This window comes from Coenobita brevimanus, chromosome 5, assembly GCF_032717465.1.
Source record: "Coenobita brevimanus isolate Jiangsu-jjx chromosome 5, ASM3271746v2, whole genome shotgun sequence".
Lineage (NCBI taxonomy): Eukaryota > Metazoa > Arthropoda > Malacostraca > Decapoda > Coenobitidae > Coenobita > Coenobita brevimanus.
Window position 1 is genome coordinate 6,950,741 of NC_136958.1, and position 19,739 is coordinate 6,970,479.

The 19,739-nt window shown below is 44.1% G+C and overlaps 1 protein-coding gene across 1 annotated transcript in view; it reads left to right on the top strand.

The window, feature by feature from the left end:
* Positions 1-19,739, top strand: part of Lar (tyrosine-protein phosphatase Lar) — a 608,447-nt gene that overhangs the window by 573,909 nt on the left and 14,799 nt on the right. The window contains exons 34-35 of the mRNA XM_080270406.1: positions 655-816; positions 960-1,138. Coding sequence (XP_080126532.1) covers positions 655-816; positions 960-1,138 — 341 coding nt within the window. The remainder of the gene's footprint in view (positions 1-654; positions 817-959; positions 1,139-19,739) is intronic.

Here is a 19,739-nt window from a genome sequence, read left to right on the forward strand (position 1 = left end):
CCTGCACCGCCCGCCCGCAACCCACCGCCATCTTGAATGACGTAATGTCAACACTCTGTCCACCCATTCCCGCCATTGTGTACGAGCGTGCTAGCTCCATTGTGTTGGATTCTCACGGTTCAATGGCCACTACTATACCTGGTAGTGTGGGGAAAGGGCCTGGTGGTGTGGGGGGAGAGCCTGGTGGTGTGGGGGGAGGGCCGGGAGGCAGTGGTGGTGATAAAAAGTGGCCGGGACATTCAGTGTCGGGAGGTGGCGCCAATACGTCTGGCGTGGCTAAATAAGCCCGCCACGCGCCTCGGATACTTACCCCCAACATCCATTAAACACCTCAACCTGGTCTCTGTGGTATGTTTCTCCTCATATAATGTGTACTGTACAGTTTTTATTGTTTGTATCTCACAATGCAATGTACAATAGTGATTTGATGTACTGTACTGCAAGTGAAAATGAAAATCTAATGTTACTTTAGGATAACCGGGAACCAATTAGCCTTTTTGCCATAAAGACAATGCCCCAACTTTCGCTAATTCCACTTTCGCGCATTATTTTTGGACCCAATTAGGCGCGAAAATTGGTGCCCCACTGTATAGAATTGGGGAAAGCAGCCTAGGTATATAGATATAGAGATTAAATACACAGCATGCTTTACAGGTTCAGACAGAAGACCAGTACATCTTCATCCACGATGCTTTGCTTGAGGCAGTAGTGGCAGGTGCTTCTGAGGTTCCTGCCCGCAGTCTCCACGCTCACATCCAGAAACTGATGGCACCAGAACCAGGAGAGACTGTCACTGGCATGGAGCTGGAGTTCAAGGTTAGTGAGACACTAACCCATTAAGCAAGTGGACCTAACTTATGCAACTGGGTTTGGATAATGATATTACTGGACCATTACTGGTACTTTCCTCCTATTGTTCACCTCTCCATTTAGGGTAATGTGTTTTCTTTTTCCTACAGCGTTTGGCAAATATCAAAGCCCAGCCCTCAAGATTTGTAAGTGCCAGCTTACCAGTCAACAAGTTCAAGAACAGATTGGTGAACATTTTACCATTTGAAGGCAGTCGTGTATGCTTACAGCCTCTGAGAGGTACTGAAGGTTCAGATTACATCAATGCCAGTTTCATCGATGGTTACAGGTAACATCAAAGTTTTTAAAATGATAATCACATTTCTTAGGTTACTGGTATTTGAAATCAGTCAAGAACTGAAACAAAACTGTTTGAAACTATCAGTTAACCTTATCAGCTGTCTTAGCCAGACAATTTATGTCTGTGCTAGAGTCATCCACTCCCACTCTGATCCACAACTTCGCATCTTGATATTTTTCTTTGATCACTTTGTGTAAATATGCTTTTCATGACAGAATGTTGATTTTGGGGTCATTTTAAAGCTAAATAGTTGTACTTTATCATAATATGTTCATAAAGGGAAAACAAAGAAAACAGAAAGTCAGAATGACAAGTTGAAGGTAGGCGAAAGGCAAAAATTTTATACCTCTCCATAGAAAAATATTCGGCAAAGAAAAACTTCTAAAGATATTTGAGTCTGATTACCATGCAAAACTACAATGAAGTACCTTTACAGTGCTGTGTAGATTATGGTTATTATGCATTTTATTGCACAGTACTGCAAAAGGAGGAAGATGCAAATTTTTTTACGATTCTCGGTCGCATATTGACTTCTCAATCTTATTCTTTGATCGGTCAGTGTAAATACATCTTTTATGATTGAATTCTGGTTGTGGTGTTATTTTAAAGCTGAATAGTTTCAGTTTATCGCAGTATATTCAAAAAAGGAAAACAAAGTTGAAATGATGAGGTGAATTTAGGTGAAAACCAAGAATTGTATACCTTGCCATAGAAAAATATTCAGCAATAAAGGTCTAATAAGGATATATAAATCAGGTTGAAAGCATGAAAAACTACATTAAATTGCTTGTACAGTGCTGTATAGATTATGGTTACTTATGCATTTTAATGTGCGGTAAAGTGAAATGAAAAAGCTGCAAATTTTTTTATGATTCTAGGCCGCATATTCACTTTGCAGTCTTTTTATTTGATTGGGCAGTGCAAATACATGTTTTACGATTGAATGTTGGTTGCAGTGTTGTTTTAAAGATGAATACAGTAACCCCTCCAATATCCGGATCAATAGAGCCATCGGTAGGTTCGGTTATTGGTTTCGTCCGGATATTGGGCCCCAGCTTATGGACTTGTACTTATGGACCCTAACTCAGAGAAACACCTATACAACTCCCTCTGGACATGCATAGCACCTATTTAAGACCCAGATCACACCAATAAGGCACATAAATGACTGAAAAATATGCAAAAGAAACATAAAATGAGGGTTTAGAAGTATGTTCATACATTAATAAACATTCTGGTACTTATGGACCCTAACCTAGCCTAACTCTGAAAAACACATTCCTACTGCACATGCATGAGGTAAGTATAGTATGGAAAAAAGTACAGTATGAAACATTCTGGTAAGTATAGTATGGAAAAAAGTACAATATGAAACATTCTGGCTACTTACAGCAAGTCCCTGGCCACCTCAATGAATAACCGCCTCCTCTCGGACTCTGACAGTAAGAACGATTTCCTGAAGCACTTGCAGTACACTCTTCCTGAAGTCTTGCACTGAACTTAGTCAATAACACACACAAGTCCGTTCTCTTCACAGTGTTCACTTTAGTCCAAATAATGTTCCAGTTAACTTTAGTGTTGCACATTAACTTTTCCCAATCTTTTCAAAATTTCTAAAGCCAAAACAAAGAAGGTTAGTTACGTTAAATTTTGTTTCCACTGAGTCTTTTCTCTCATTTCGAAAACCTTAACACAACACACCGTTTTTTTCACTGCACAACACTCAAAATTCCCGTGTGGTCTAGTGGAGAAGTTCTTGCTGTTTATTCACTGTCAGAGTCCGAGAGTATCACTGGCAGGCGACCAAGGGGTGCATCGGTGGGTCGTGGTGATGGCGTACCGACTACAGAAGACTCTGAGGAAAGCCGCAAACTCACATCGAGCGGTGACTCCACTGTAGCTGATGTGCTGGGCTGTGGCTCGGAGCATGAGGGCCTGTCTTGGGTAGGCAACGGAGTGGAACCAGGGCTTGGCACAGCGGGGGTCACGGGCCTGAAAAAACTGTCAATCGTTGACTGACGCAAGGACCGATGATTTTGGCGATTGATGATGCACTGCCGGAAAGCACGCACTTCCTCCACGAGTCACAAGGGCCCCATCTCCCTGTCGCAGTCCGGGTGTTCCAGGTAGTCTAGGACGAACTCTAGATGTTCCCGGAGTGCGCTCAGCTTGGGGATGGCTGGAGTAGTGTCCTGCTGAGAGGAGTCCGCATCATCATCGCCTTCGTCGTCGGAATCTTCAAGTTCGGGACTGACACCAGCAACCGAAGACACGATCTCGATATCAGACAACGTCTGATACCCAGGATCGCCCTCGTCGTCGTCCAACCACTCACGAACATCGTCCACATCAACATCGTCGCCGTGCGTACGTAGCCGTGCATGGAAGTCATCCACGTCAAACCCTAGAAAATCGTACTCCACATCTGTTCCGAGAAGCAGACGAGACCAACCATTTTCAAGAGTTTTCACAGGGACTTCCTTCCATGCACTAGCCCAGTTGTACAGCGCAGACTTGATGTTGTAGCGGCGAAGGTTTTCCAAAGTCCGCTTGCCTCGAGTGTCACTTCCTTCCCTGCGCTCGTCCTCGTCCTCGAGAACAACCATCACCTCGTCCAGGAACTTCCGACGGTACAGGCGCTTTGTTGCCACGATCACTCCTTGGTCCATGGGTTGAATGAGAGCAGTCGTATTAGGTGGCAGAAACATGCACCTAATACGGCCATTCTCAGCAACCAAGTCCTTGTCGCACAGGTGGGCAGGTGCATTGTCGAGGAGAAGGAGAGCCTTTACCTGGTTGCGAGGGATTCCCAGTGTCTTCGTCTGGTACTGGATGACCTCCTTGACGAAGTGACGGTGAAACCAGTCTTTGAAGATCACAGCTGTGAACCATGCTTTCAAAGAATGGTACCATACGACAGGAAGGACATCCATCACCCCACGAAGGCACCGAGGCTGCTTTGCACGGCCAACAATAACGGGCTTAAGCCGGTGCATGCCGTTAGCACTGGCACAACACAAAGCAGATATCCATTCCTTAGAAAGCTTGCGGCCAGGTACACGCTTCTCCGTCTCATCGGCTAGAGTGTTCGTTGGCACCGAGCGATAGAATAGGCCAGTTTCGTCTGCATTATAGACTTGACCGAGAGTGAGGCCCTCCCTGTCAATCAAGCCTTTCACCTTGTGCCGAAACTCGTCAACTCCATCCTCGTTAGCGTCCAATGCTTCGCCATGTGCTTTACGGTTAGTAAGGCCATGTCGCAACTTGAACGCGAAGAGCCAACCCTCGGATGCCTTGAAGTCTAGGGCGTCGTGAAGCCTTGCAAACTTCTCAGCAGCAGCCTTCAGCTCCGTTCCACGTACCATCACACCAGCTGCACGTTGCTGTCGGTACCAAATCAACGTGGATCGGTCGATTTCTGCAAACTTGGGGGTAAACATAACCTTCCTTTCCACGTTGCGTTTGCTTCTCGACGAGAAGTCAGCCGTGTACTGCATGAGTTTGTCTCAGGAACGTTTGATATCGAACAAAGTCGACCGGGCCAAGTTAAACTCGCAGAGAATGCGTGAAGAAGACCAACCCGCATCAATTTTCTCCAATATCTCCCGTTTCTTCTCCAGAGTCAACACCACTCTCTTCCTTTTCTCAGGAGGCGGGGCCATCATCACACCCACTAAGAGGAGGGCAGAGAGCAGCAGGAGGCCATGCAGCAAGTACGGCACCACCACAAAAGCGACCACATGGGCAGCCATTGCGAAGAGCGTAGGTCCAGTCACGGTGAGAGACAGGCGGGAAGTGGGGAGGATGCAGCGGTGCTTTATCGGACGTCGGAGGAATGACGAACCAAAACAATGCTCTCACGCGGCGCGCGCGGCAAGTTCAAATTACGGACGGCAAAAAATCAATTTTTTATTTTTATTTTTTTGGATTTTCGGACCATTTTGGGAATGTTTGATCCCAGGACGATAAGGTTCGGTTAGTGGGGATGTTCGGTTATTGGGCGTCCAGATATTAGAGTGATTACTGTAGTTGTAGTTTATTGGAGTATATTAGATAAAGGAAAACAAGGAAATAAGTCAAAATGACGAGGTGAAGTTAGGTGAAAACCAAAAATTTTATACCTTGCTGTATGAAACCAAAGATTACATACCATGCCATAGAAAAATATGTAGCAATAAAAATCTAATAAAGTTACATAAATCTGGTTTAAACCATGCAAAACCACAATAAATTATCTTTACAGTGCTGTATAGATTATGGTTATTTAAGCATTTTATTGCATGGTAAAGCGAAAGGAAAAAGATGCACAATTATATTGTGGTTTTTGGCTGCATATTCTTTGTCTCTGATGGCTCCACTATAGAATGCTTGATGTGGTGTTACTTTGAAGCTGAATAGTTGTAGTTTTTAGTAGAATGTTCAAAAAGGGAAAACAAAGAAAATAAAATGTCAAAATAACACATATAGTCAGTATGTTGAAATAATGGAGATAGAGCTTGGAAAAGTGCGACTTAGTTACATGACCTCCAACCGGCATGGCAGCTGTAGTGCAACTGCCTTTATTCCCTGCCCTGAGACAAAGCCATGGGTCATACCACACATGCACTGCTCACCATGCACAAAGCAACTATCCCATGACATCATGTGCGACTTTCTTTGTTACGTCGCATAACTGCAATTTATGGTGAATGTTAAACAAAAGTATCTTAAGATGACAATTAAAAACATCATCAGAATCTCTGAGGTTGGATTTGAAATGATACTCAAAATCGTCATTGGAATCTCAAAAGGTTAATATGAATAGTTAGTCTGAAAGTGTCGGAACTGCTGAGTGAAATGAACAATGTAAAATGCTAACTTAAGAGATTGCTTGGATGAAAGAGCATTTTTTTCCAGAATAGTATTTACAGTAATCCCTCAATTATCTGATGTAATAGAGCCAAAGACCTGCCGGGTAGTGGCAATGTCCAGATATTGAACAATATCCCCCTACTATACCCAGACCCTACCAATATCCAACCTCCAACCTATACCTAACCAATTTGTACAATACCTCTTCTTACTTTGGCAGTGTTTTCTGGTCATTCAGTGATATTTAGACATAAAAACACCCATGGGAATATCCAAAGTAATGCTAAACACCAAGAAAACCATGCAAAAAAAAAAAAAAAAATTGAAAACCAAAAAAAAATTACCTTTACAGTATTGCATGTGCAGCACCCCTTATAATTTTGGCAATGTTCTTTGGTCATTCTGCCATATTTTGACATCAAAACACACATAGGAATATCCAAAATAATTTTTAACACCAAGAAAACCATGCAAAAAAAAAAAAACACTGAAAACCAAAAAACACCCTACCTAAACACTACTGTAGGTATAGTATCCCTCCTAATTTTGGCACTGTTTTCAGTTCAGTCTGTCATATTTTGACAGCAGAGCACACCTGGCTTAACGTACATTAAATCTTTAGTCTTTTCTTAACTACTTTGACCTGGCCTGACCTACTCTAACAGCCTGACCAAACCTTTGTCCTTTCTTTTATCATGATGTAATTATATTTTATTCTTGCTGCTGCCCATTTACTTTCAGCTGAGGATATCTCACAGAGATGAAGAGATTAATGGAATATGTTTCTAACTCCTTCACATGATGGAGTCTTCCTGAGCAAAGAAAAATCACCTGGCAGTAGCTCCCAAACCATATGTTAAAGATATTATTACAGCATATTGTAGAGGTTATTAATTTCCCCACAGTCCAATGCTTTTTCTATAATCCATAGGTAATTACAGAACTTTAGATGAAAAGCTCATTTCATATATTTGTCTTTCTGTCAGTCCATAGCAGAACACCTTAATCCTGAAAGGAGCAACCACAAAAAAATTGCCATCAGACCATTCTGTCGTCTGCTGTCTGGCTGCCTTCTCTCCAACTCATATCCCTTTCGCTCATATACCTCTCCACCCCGTCCATCTCTTCCTCGGTCTCCCTCTTCTACTCCCCCCTGCACCTCGTTCATGCACTTTCCCAGTCAGTTTCTCATCTTCCATTTTCTCACACTTCCACGCCATCTCAGGGCACTTCTAATGCTTTCCAGCAAACTCACATCAACACAATGCTCCTTCATTTCCTCATTTGTGTATGTGTGTGTCTCCTTGAAGTTTTATGTGTTTCTCCTAAAAAACTCATATCCTGGCTCTTGCACTTGATTTGTCTTTCCAACAGGATCCAAGCTTCACTGTATCATCATCATCATCATCATCTGGACCTCCTTTCCCACCCTAGGGCAGGGTGAGGGGTAGCAGTGTCCAGACAGCCCAAATTTCCCCAGTCCAGTGGGCCACACTTCCATTCACTCACCATTCAAGCCCCTGGAATCCTGGCTTTATCTGATATGCCAAAAAACATTCACCACATTATGTGGCTTTACACAAATGTATCCGATAGAGTCCATCCGGATGCTGTCACATTAAAAAGGGGTGCCACATCCCTGATCATGCACTTCTCACAATATTCATCCATCCAGCTCGATCTCTTGTCAGTCCCCTAGCCTCACCGACTTCCATAGCTTTCTTTTTCACACGTTCATCCACCATACCCTCTATACGTTTTTCACCACATTATTGTTATCCGTTCTCTCCACATGACCTTACCCCCTTAGTACACTCTCTTCGATGCTGGTGTCCACAGACTTCCGCACTCCACATCTATCACAAATCACATTATTTTGTATCCTATCCACTCTCTGTACTCTGCATAACTTCCTTAGCAGTACCATCTCCTCTGCTCTCTCTCTTGACTTTTCATTTTCATGCCGCACCAAGTCTCACATTCATATGTTAAAGTTGGCACTAACACTCCTTCATGAAAGCCTCATGCAGCTACAACACTCAAGCCTCTGTTTCTTATCAAGGCCTTCATTGTACCATCTACTCTTCCTTGTGTCACTCTGTTTTCCACTTCTTTTGCACATTTCCCTCTCTTTTCTATCACTGTAACCGGGTATTTGAACTCTCTCACCAATTCCAGTCCCTCTCCATTCACTGTAGCATCACACTGGGAGTCACATTCTCTCTTTATAACCATTACTCTTTTGTACATATACTCTCAAGGCACGACACTCTGAGACATCAACAACACTCTGCACGAGTCTACCAAGTTCTTGTCCAGTATTTGCTAGACGTACTGCATCATCAGCATACAGCAAATTTGAGATACTCCATCCATCACCATTCATTACCAATGCCAACCCCCTCTCTGTTACTCGTGTTTTTACTTCTCTCATTGTCCCATCCATATATATATATATATACTGTATATGTATACAGTGCTCGTCAGAAGTATCAAGCTCCTTGCGTCCCTCCTACAAAACAAACCTTTCAACATTGAAAAAACATATAAATACAGTAATCACTCTGATATCCGGACGCCCAATAACCGAACATCCCCACTACCCGGACATAATCATCCTGGGATCCAATATTCCCAAAATGGTCAAAAAAAAAAAAAAATTTTCCCGCCTGTAATTTGAACTTACTGCGCTCCGCGCGGGAGAGCATTGTTGTGGCGCGTCATTCCTCCGACGTCCGATAGAGCGCCGCTGCATTCTCCCCACTTTCTGCCTGTCTCTCGCCGCGAGTGCACGCTCGTCGTAATGGATGCCCACGTGATCGCTTTTGTGGTGGTGCCTTATCTGCTGCAGGGCCTCCTGCTGCTCTCGGGCCTCCTCTTAGTGTGTGTGATGCTGGCCCCGCCACCTGAGAAAAGGAAGAGAGTGGTGTTGACTCTGGAAAAGAAACGGGAGATATTGGAGAAAGTAGATGCGGGGTGGTCTTCTTCCCGCATTCTCCGCGAGTTTAACCTGGCCCGGTCTACTTTGTTCAATATCAAGAGATCCCGAGACAAACTCATGCAGTACATGGCTGACTTCTCATCGAGAAGCAAACGCAACGTGGAAAGGAAGGTTATGTTTACCCCCAAGTTTGCAGAAATCGACCGATCCATGTTGATTTGGTATCGACAACAACATGCAGCTGGTGTGATGGTACGTGGAACGGAGCTGAAGGCTGCTGCTGAGAAGTTTGCCAGGCTTCACGACGCCCTAGACTTCAAGGCATCCGAGGGTTGGCTCTTCGCGTTCAAGTTGCGGCATGGCCTTACCAACTGTAAAGCACATGGCGAAGCATTGGACGCTAACGAGGATGGAGTTGACGAGTTTCGGCATAAGGTGAAGGGCTTGATCGACAGGGAGGGCCTAACTCTCGGTCAAGTCTACAATGCTGACGAAACTGGCCTATTCTATCGCTCGCTGCCAACGAACACTGTAGCCAAGGAGATGGAGAAGCGTATACCTGGCCACAAGCTTTCCAAGGAATGGATATCTGCTTTGTGTTGTGCCAGTGCTAACGGCATGCACCGGCTTAAGCCCGTTGTTGTTGGCCGTGCAAAGCAGCCTCGGTGCCTTCGTGGGGTGATGGATGTCCTTCCTGTCGTCTGGTACCATTCTTTGAAGGCTTGGTTCACAGCTGTGATCTTCAAAGACTGGTTTCACCGTCACTTCGTCAAGGAGGTCATCCATTACCAGACGAAGACACTGGGAATCCTGCGCGACCAGACCTCCTTCTCCTCGACAATGCACCTGCCCACCCGTGCGACAAGGACTTGGTTGCTGAAAATGGCCGTATTAGGTGCATGTTTCTGCCACCTAATACGACTGCTCTCATCCAACCAATGGACCAAGGAGTGATCGTGGCAACAGAGCGCCTATACCGTTGGAAGTTCCTGTACGAGGTGATGGTTGTTCTCGAGGACAAGGACGAGCGCAGGGAGGGATGGGACACACTAGGCAAGCGGACTTTGGAAAACCTTCGCCGCTACAACATCAAGTCTGTGCTGTACAACTGGTCTAGTGCATGGAAGGAAGTCCCTGTGAAGACTCTGGAAAATGGTTGGTCTCGTCTGCTTCTCAGAACAGATGTAGAGTATGATTTTCTAGGCTTTGACGTGGATGACTTCCATGCACGGCTACGTACGCACGGCAACGATGTAGATGTGGACGATGTTCGTGAGTGGTTGGATGACGACGAGGGCGATCCTGGCTATCAGACGTTGTCTGATATCGAGATCGCGTCTTCGGTTGCAGGTGTCAGTACCGAACTTGAAGATTCCGACGCTGAAGGCGACGATGATGCGGACTCCTCTCAGCATGACACTACTCCAGCCATCCCCAAGCTGAGCGCACTCCAGGAACATCTAGAGTTCGTCCTAGACTACCTGGAACACCCGGACTGCGACAGGGAGATGGGGCCCTTAGGACTCGTGGAGGAAGTGCGTGCTTTCCGGCAGTGCATCATCAATCATCAGAATCGTCGGTCATTGCGTCAATCAGCCATTGACAGTTTTTTCAGGCCCGTGACCCCCACTGTGCCCAGCCCTGGCTCTACTCCGTTGCCTCCTCAAGACAGGCCCTCATGCTCCGAGCCACAGCCCAGCACATCAGCCACGGTGGAGTCACCGCTCGACGTGAGTTTGCGGCTGTTTTCAGAGTCGTCTGCAGTGGGTACACCATCACCACGACCCAGCGATGCACCCCTAGGTCGCCTGCCAGTGATGCTCTCGGACTCTGATAGTGAATAAACAGCAAGAACTTCTCCACTAGACCACACGGGAATTTAGAGTGTTGTACAGTGAGAAAAACAGTGTGTTGTGTTAAGGATTTAAAGTTGTGAGAGAAAAGACTCAATAGAAAAAAAATTTAACGTAAATAGACTTGTTTGTTTTGGCTTTGGAAAGTTATATGAATGGGAAAAGTTAAAGTGCAACACTTAGTAAGTTACAATGGAGCATTATTTAGACAAGAGTGCACACTGTGAAGAGAATGGACTTCTGTGTGTGATTGACTAAGTTCAGTGCAAGACTTCAGGAACAGTGTACTGCAAGTGCTTCAGGAAATCGTTCTTACTGTCAGAGTCCGAGAGGAGGCGGTTATTCATTGAGGTGGCCAGGGACTTGCTGTAAGTAGGCAGAATGTTTCATACTGTACTTTTTTCCATACTATACTTACCTCATTTCACTCTTTAATGTCCTTTATTGGTGTGAATAGGGTGTTAGTAGCGATGCATGTGCAGTAGGAATGTGTTTTTCTGAGTTAGGCTAGGTTAGGGTCCATAAGTACCAGAATGTTTATTAATGTATGAACATACTTCTAAACCCTCATTTTATGTTTCTTTTGCATTTACTTCAGTCATTTATGTGCCTTATTGGTGTGATTTGGGTCTTAAATAGGTGCTATGCATGTCCAGAGGGAGTTGTATAGGTGTTTCTCTGAGTTAGGGTCCATAAGTACAAGTCCATAAGCTGGGGCCCAATATCCGGACAGAACCAATATCTGGACCTACCTATGGCTCTATTACGTCGGATATTGGAGTGATTACTGTAATGCATTTTATTTACCTTTAATGCTTGGTAGGGTATCCTTTACACTTCTTCACGGACCTGAGACGTTGTGGAAATGAAAGGGCGAGGTTCCTGAGGTGCTGGAGTGGTATTTTTTTCCCAGGAGTCATGAATGGCTGCTTCCAGCTTAGGTAGAGAGCTCACGTCCTTCCCTTGGAGATTCTTCTTTACGAGGTACCAGAAGTTCTCTATCGGGTTGAGATCTGGGCTACTGCCTGGCCAGTCTTTCATGAATGATACTTCGCAGTCACGAAGCCAATCGGTGACCGATTTGGCTTTATGAGCAGGTGCACGATCCTACTGAAACAATCGTGCACCTGTGAGCTCGAAGGACTTGGGTAAATGATCACAAAGAAGCTCCAGATAAACATCCTGATTTACTCTGCAGTTCTGGGGAAGCACAACAAGCTTCCCCAAACCTTTCCCAGAGAAACAACCCCATACCATAAGTGAATCAGGGTGTTTAACTGTGCTTTCCACGTAACGGGGGTCAAGCGGGTCACTACCTTTGCTCCGGTACACGCGCTTTCCTCAATTACAGGTAACACTAAACGTTGCCTCATCAGACCACAACACTGACAACCTTTGGTCCACACCCCATTTAAGGTACTTGTTAGCAAAGGCAGGCCTACAAAGTCGCTGGTAACATGTAAGAAGTGAGGGTGTGTTGAGAGTGGATGGGCTAGTTCCCAATGTCACTAACCAAGGAAAGCTGCCACTTTTCACCAGATTATTTAATTTCGACATCACAGTAGGTCAACTAAATCACGGTCATTTTATGTGCCCTTTGTCACTAAAAGGAAGGGAGAAATTATAATACCATTATTATACTCACTGCTGCAAGGAAGAGAGGCTGTAATATAGTCAAATAGAATAAAAAATTGGTGGGCTGAGTCTACCATCTCTGTATTGGGACAGTGATTATTCTTTCCTTCCTTAAATATCAATAAGCTTTATTTTACATCCATTTCAGGTATATGTCCATCAAAAAAAATATATACTGTATATTGTTACGAGAAACATAACAATTCTTTGTTAAGAAACAGTAGCACGACGCGGCTGAAGATCATACGTTATGATCACAAACAATAACAAACTCATGTGTGTCTACTGCCCAGCTGGACCTGCTGTGTATTCACGACATGGGTGAAGATTGTATGTTACGATCACAAACAATAACAAACTCACGTGTGTCTACTGTCCCGCTGGACCTGCTATATAAAGATCATGGAAAACTGTTGCCTAGAGAAATGGACAATGCCTAGACTGAGCATCGGTACACTTCATCTGCTGAGTGTCGGCTACCGGCTGGGAGCATCAAATTGTGGGGAAATTCGCAAATTGTTACGACAACTTGGAAACTTTTTTCTTGCGCGAGAAACGAGGCGTCGAAGTAAAATGCGTCCAAATATGAGGATTTACGGAATACAGTAATCCCTATACTATCCGGATACCCACTATCCAGACTCCCCACTTACCGGACATTGTGGGCCTGTACCTTCGGAACCCAAAAATGGCCAAAAAAAGAAAAAAATCTCCCCAAAATCTGAATTTTTTCCCACCCATAATTTGAAATTGGCACACAGCGCTGAACAGCTGTGTTTACCATGGCCCCTTCACTTCTTCCTTCCTCCCCTCTCACCAGTTACCGCCTAACCATCATCGTGAGTAGATGTTCATTACAATGGATGATGCACGTGCTCGTTTTTGTGAATAAACAGTGAATAAATTGCAATACCTTGCCACTAGACCACATGGGAATTTACAGTGTTTTGCAGTGTTAAGAAATTAGAATTTAGAGTGCAAAGGATTAAGTGTGGAATGCAAAGTGGTGATTGAAACTGGCAGTTGAAACTGGCATGGCTCAATTAAGAACAGAATGTGCAGTGTTAAACAGTTATAACTCACAGTGCAGAGAATTAAGTGTAACACAACACTGGATTACTGTATGTGCATCAAGAGCATTTTCACCACTGCCAGAGCCTCAGAGGAGGCAGCCACAAACATGCTGTAAGTACCTTGTACACTGCAAAATATTTGCCATACTTCTAATTCCTCATTCTTTGGTTCCTTTTCATTTATTTCATGCTTAATGTCCATTATTGGTGTGAATAGGGTCTTAAATAAGTGCTATGCATGTCCGGTAGGGAGTTATTTAGGTGGCTTTCAAAGTTAGGCTGGATTAGGGTCCAGAAGTACCAGTCCAGGAGGCAGGGGCCCACTATCCTGATGGACCCACTTTCTGGACATGCCTTTGGCTGTATTACATCGGATAGTGGAGAGATGACATATATATATATATATATATATATATATATATATATATATATATATATGTATGTGTGTATATATATATATATATATATATATATATATATATATTTAACTATCTGTCTATTGCCAGATGCCTGAATCCCATTCGGGGTGGCCACAAACAAATCACCTCCACGTTGCCCTGTCCCCTGCCATTTCACTGCCCTGCTCCCAAATTTCACCCCCCTCTCTCATATACCTCTCCACCCCATCCCTCCATCTCATCCTCGGCCTCCCCTTCCCTCTCCCCCCTCCACCTCACTCCCATACACTCTCTTCGTCAGTCTTTTACCCTCCATCCTCTCCACGTGGCCAAACCACCTCAGTGTATTCCTCCTAACGCTTTCTATCACATCCACATCCACGCCACAAAGCTCCTTTATATCCTAATTTGTCAGCCTGTCTCTCCATGTGACTCCACTGGCTCCTCTAAAATAACTCATTTCCACTGCTCTCACTCTTGACTTGTGTCCTTCCAACAACGTCCAAGTTTCACTTCCATACGTTAGAGTTGGTATCACAATACTGTTATGTAGCAACTTTTTCACTTCCATCCTCACTTCCCTGTTTCTTATCACTGCTTTCAAAGAACCAGCAACCTTTCTTCCCTGCTGTACCCTTTCAAGCACTTCACCCTCCAAACCTCCATCCTTACTTATCACACTACCCAAGTACTTAAACATACTCACATTTTCCAATTCCTCACCATCCAACCTCGCTGTACGTTCACTGACTTCACCTCTCTCAAAGACCATCACTTTACTCTTCCCTACATTCACCTTTAGATTCCTTTTCTTACACACACTCCCAAACTCATCCACCAATCCTTGCAGCTCCCCTTCGTCTTCACTCAACAACACAGTATCATCTGCAAACAACAGTACAGGGAGTTTCCAAACACAACCCTCTCTCACCAGGGCCGCTCCACCATCCACTACCCTACCTTGTACCTCTTTTATTACCCCATCGATGTACAGATTGAACAATCATGGAGACATGACACATCTCTGTTTCAACCCAACCTTCAATGAGAAAAATTCACTCAGTTCATCATCCACACGCACTGCAGCCCTAGCAGCGTCATACGTACTCTTCACGGCATTCAACAACTTCCCATCTACTCCATTTATTCTTAATACTTTCCACAGTCCTTGTCTATCTTGTCATATGCTTTCTCCAAATCCGTGAAAGCTGCATACAACTTCTTTCCCTTCTCTAGAAACTTTTCCACTAAAGATCTAAGAATGAATATCTGATCTACACAACCTCTTCCCTTCCTAAAGTCTCCCTGTTCTTCTCCTACAAATTCCTCTGTTTTTTCTCTTAACTCTGTCAATAAGTATCCTACCATACACTTTTCCAATTATACTAAGAAGACAAATGCCCCTATGATTACCACACACTTCTTTTTCGCCTTTTCCTTTGTACAAGGGAATAGTTATACCTGACTTCCAATCCTCCGGAACTCTACCTTCCTCCCAGGCCAATCTGCACATCTTCCATATCCATTCTACTACTATCTCTCCCCCAAGCTTCAACGTTTCACCACACACTCCATCAATTCCTGGAGCTTTCCCCGATTTAACTTTCTTCATTGCTTCCACAACTTCTATCCTACTGATTTCTTCCTGTCTTCTCACCTTCCTCCTTCTCCCAGCCATTCCCCAGCCACTTATACACACATTACTTCCATCCTCTATGTTCAACAATTCCTTAAAGTGTTCTCTCCATCTGCTCACTTTTTCTCCCTTCTCCACTAGTAATCTACCATTTTTATCTTTCACTCCCCTGCTAACTCCACTTCCACCCTGTCTTACTCTCTTCACCTCTTTCCAGAACATTTTCTTACATTCCTTCCACTTTACACTCAAATTCCTTCCAAATTCCTTATCCATTCTCTTCTTACTCTCTCTTACTAATCTTTTCACCTCTCTTTTTCATTCTACATATAACTCTCTCTTCTGCCTCTCATCTTCTTCCACGCCACTATTTCTCATCCATTCATTGTATGCTTTCTTCTTTTGTGCCACAGCCTGTCTCACATCTTCATTCCACCACGCTGTTCCTTGCACCCCCCTCAGTCTTATCTTCATCCCACACACCACATCACATGCTGCACATATTTCTTCTGTGAATATCCTGCACACACCTTCCACGTCCCCCATCTGCTCCAATTCATATTTGCCCAATCGTTCCTCCACTTCTATCTTATGTTCTGCCATTTTCTCATTCTCTTGTAACCTTTCCACTCTCCTTGCAAATACTTCTTCTTTCCTTCCTTCCCTTCTTCTTTTTCTCCATCTTATTTGGATCTTGATTCTGGCCACCACCAAGTAGTGGTCAGAAAGTCCACTCCCCCAACGTCTATAAGCTCTTGCATCCATTACACATCTTCACATCCTTTCATCCACACCCACATAATCAATCATTGCCTTCCTTTCATTCAGTTCACCTCCCACCCTTCTCATCACTCGCCATGTATACCTGTGGATCATTTTATGCCTGAAGAGGGTATTGGCTATCACCAACCCCCTCCCAGCACAAACGTCCACTAACGCACTGCCATTCTCATCTGTCTCAGCAGGCACACCCTACTCACCAACTATTCCATCCACCTTCACATTCCCTACTTTACTATTCATATCACCGATCAAAAACACTCTCTCATTCCTTCCAAACCTTTCCATGCACACTTCCACATTTGTCCAGAACTCTTCTCTCACTGTGCTTGCATGATCTTGCGTTGGCGCATGCACGCACACAATCGCCCACATTTGTATTCCAACTTTCAGTCTTACCCACACAATCCTTGACCCAACTGATCCATACTCTCTTATGTTCTTCTTCCATCTTTTACTCACAACTATACACACCCCTTCTTTTGCCCTCTCATTCTCACTTACTCCTGCACATATACCCCATCCATACTCCCATTCTCTCACACTTTCTCCTCTCCATTTAGTTTCAGTTACTTCACATACATCAACTTTCGCACCCTCAAGTACCTGGACAATCTCTCTCTCTTTCGCCTCATCATTCGCACCTCTTACATTCCATGTTGCGATTACCATGTCCTTTGTCTGGTCTTTGGTCGTCATCTTTTGGTCAGTCCTTGTCCGAGGCTTCTTGTTCGTCGTTTTAGTTAGTTGTTTTCCGGGGAGGGGCACTAACCCTCCGCCAACCCTTTTACTCGCCTTGGATGACAAGCAGGGATACTGGGGGAGTATTCTTGAAAAAAAGCCCCTACCCTCAGGGGGGCATATATAGATATTGTTACGGAACAGAGAAAGATAATGTACACTTTAAGTGAGAATACGAAGAGTCACTTCTGTCCCGTAAAGTTCCAGGTTCAAAACAAAAGAGTTAGGTAAAATTACAAGTTAAAGTTTAATGCACAAACTAACAATAAAACATTCAGGACTCATAAGGATAATGTAATGGCAAATAAACAGGTTAAATATATGGTTAACTGCAATAGCCTCTATTAACACGAAGTTAGCAAGAGTAAATTTATCTAAGTCAGCCCTGATAAAATGAGATACCAGATAATACTCAGTGAATGCCAGATAAATAATTACAGATACAAACTATTATCAAAAATGACTGACAAAGAACCCTACATAAATTACAAACTTCACTAGGCCTACAAATTAAACTTATGCTATACAGTACAAGAAAAAAATGCAACAACAGTTATACTCAAATTACACACAGCTGCTAGATGGTTGGAGACTTCTTGAGCACTCACAATAATAATATCTGTACAGGGGAGGACAGAGATGTGAACAAAATGAGGAGCAGATCTAAGTGGCAATGATGCAGAGACTGAGCTCATTATATAGGGGCCGGCAGAGCCTGACACAACTTGTAAGAGGGACGCGCAAATGAAGCCATGGGGACATAGAGCTGAAAATCCCGCAAAGTATAACAGAGAGAACGACTTACTCTACTATAACGGTAGAAGGGGGGGACTGAGGCAGAACACGCTCGTGATCAAACATGCAGCATCTGTGTGTTAAAATTAGACAAAGGATGATGAAATCATAGGCTATGTAACACCTCCCCACAAAGAAAAAAGAAATTTACAAAGGAAATTTCTTATTACTCTAAAACAATCTGTACATGGCATTACAGAACATGCAAATGTCTTTCCTAATGTTACAGAACATGAGATCTCCCTAGCACATTCAGTCATAGGTACTTGCCAGTATCCCTTTAACAAATCAAACTTACTTATGTACCTAGCCTTTCCGATCTTGACTATGCAATCTTCCACACGAGGGAGAGGGTAAGTGTCTGTTTTGGTTATCTGATTAACACGTCTGTAGTCGATGCAAAGCCTCTGTGACCCACCTGGCTTAGGGACTAGAGTGACAGGAGAACTCCGCTCGCTCTGACAGGGCTCAATCATCTTGTGGTCCAACAGGTAGCCAAGCTCCTTCTGGATGAAAGGAACTTTCACTGGGTTCACACGGTAAGGAGGCAATTTAATTGGCTTTGCGTCTCCAACATCGACATCATGCATCAACACAGTGGTTCTTCCTGGAGTAGCACGGAACACTTGCGGGTACTCCTGCAGTAATGCCGAAAACTCCTGCCTTTCCTTGGGAGGTAGATGAGAAAGCTTAGTCTGGAGATCATTCATGATATCAGGATTCTTCCCCAAACTATCACTCAGGCTCATACTGCATGGGAGAGCTTCGCTTGCAGACTCGGGTGGAACAGCTACAGTGCAGACTGGATTATTTTCGTCCCGCCTGTGATATAACTTTAGCATGTTGATGTGACATAGTTGCTTGCTCTTTCTACGATCTGGTGTGGCGATGACATAGCTGACATCACTGAGTTTCTTCTCCACGAAATAAGGGCCACTAAACTTGGCTTGAAGAGGTTGCCCATGAACTGGTAGCAGAATCAAAACCTGATCTCCTGGCTGAAAGTGGCGTAACCTGGACTTCTTGTCATACCAAGTCTTCATCTTCTCCTGAGCAGCTCCTAAATTCTCTCTCGCCAGCTGTAAAGCAGTGGACAGCCGTTCTTTGAACTTCATCACATACTCCAGCAGGTTGACGTCATCTTCCTCCGACAGCCAGCATTCCTTGAGTAACTTAAGGGGTCCTCTTACTTCATGGCCAAACAGTAGTTCAAAAGGTGAGAAGCCCAGTGATTCATTTGGAGATTCTCTTGCAGCAAACACAACGAATGGAAGACCTTTATCCCAGTCTTTCTGATGTTCCAAACAGTATTTCTTGAGCATCGATTTGAGTGTTTGATGATATCTCTCCAACGCTCCTTGGGTCTGGGAATGGTAAGCTGAAGACGTGATCTGGGTGATGCCCAACTCTTTCAGAGACTGCTTGAAAACATTTGACATGAAATTACTTCCCCGGTCTGACTGTACCTCCTTGGGCAGACCAAACTTTGTGAAGAACCCTAGCATTTCCTTAACTACGTTCTTTGCTGAGATATTTCTAAGTGGAATGGCTTCAGGATAACGAGTAGCCATATCAATCATGGTCAACACATAAGAAAATCCTGAAGAAGTCTTAGGAAGAGGGCCTACAATATCCACCAACACACGGGTGAAAGGCGCCTCAAAAGGAGGAATGGGAACTAGAGGTGCAACCTTTTCGGTCTGATTACACCTCCCCACAACTTGACAGGTGTGACAAGACTTACAATACCAGGAAACATCCCTGAAGATACATGGCCAGTAGAAGTGTTTAAAAATGCGTGCCACAGTCTTCCTCACTCCAAGGTGTCCTGCCAAACTGGAATCATGAGCCACTCTAATGATATCCTGCCTGCAAACACGAGGAAT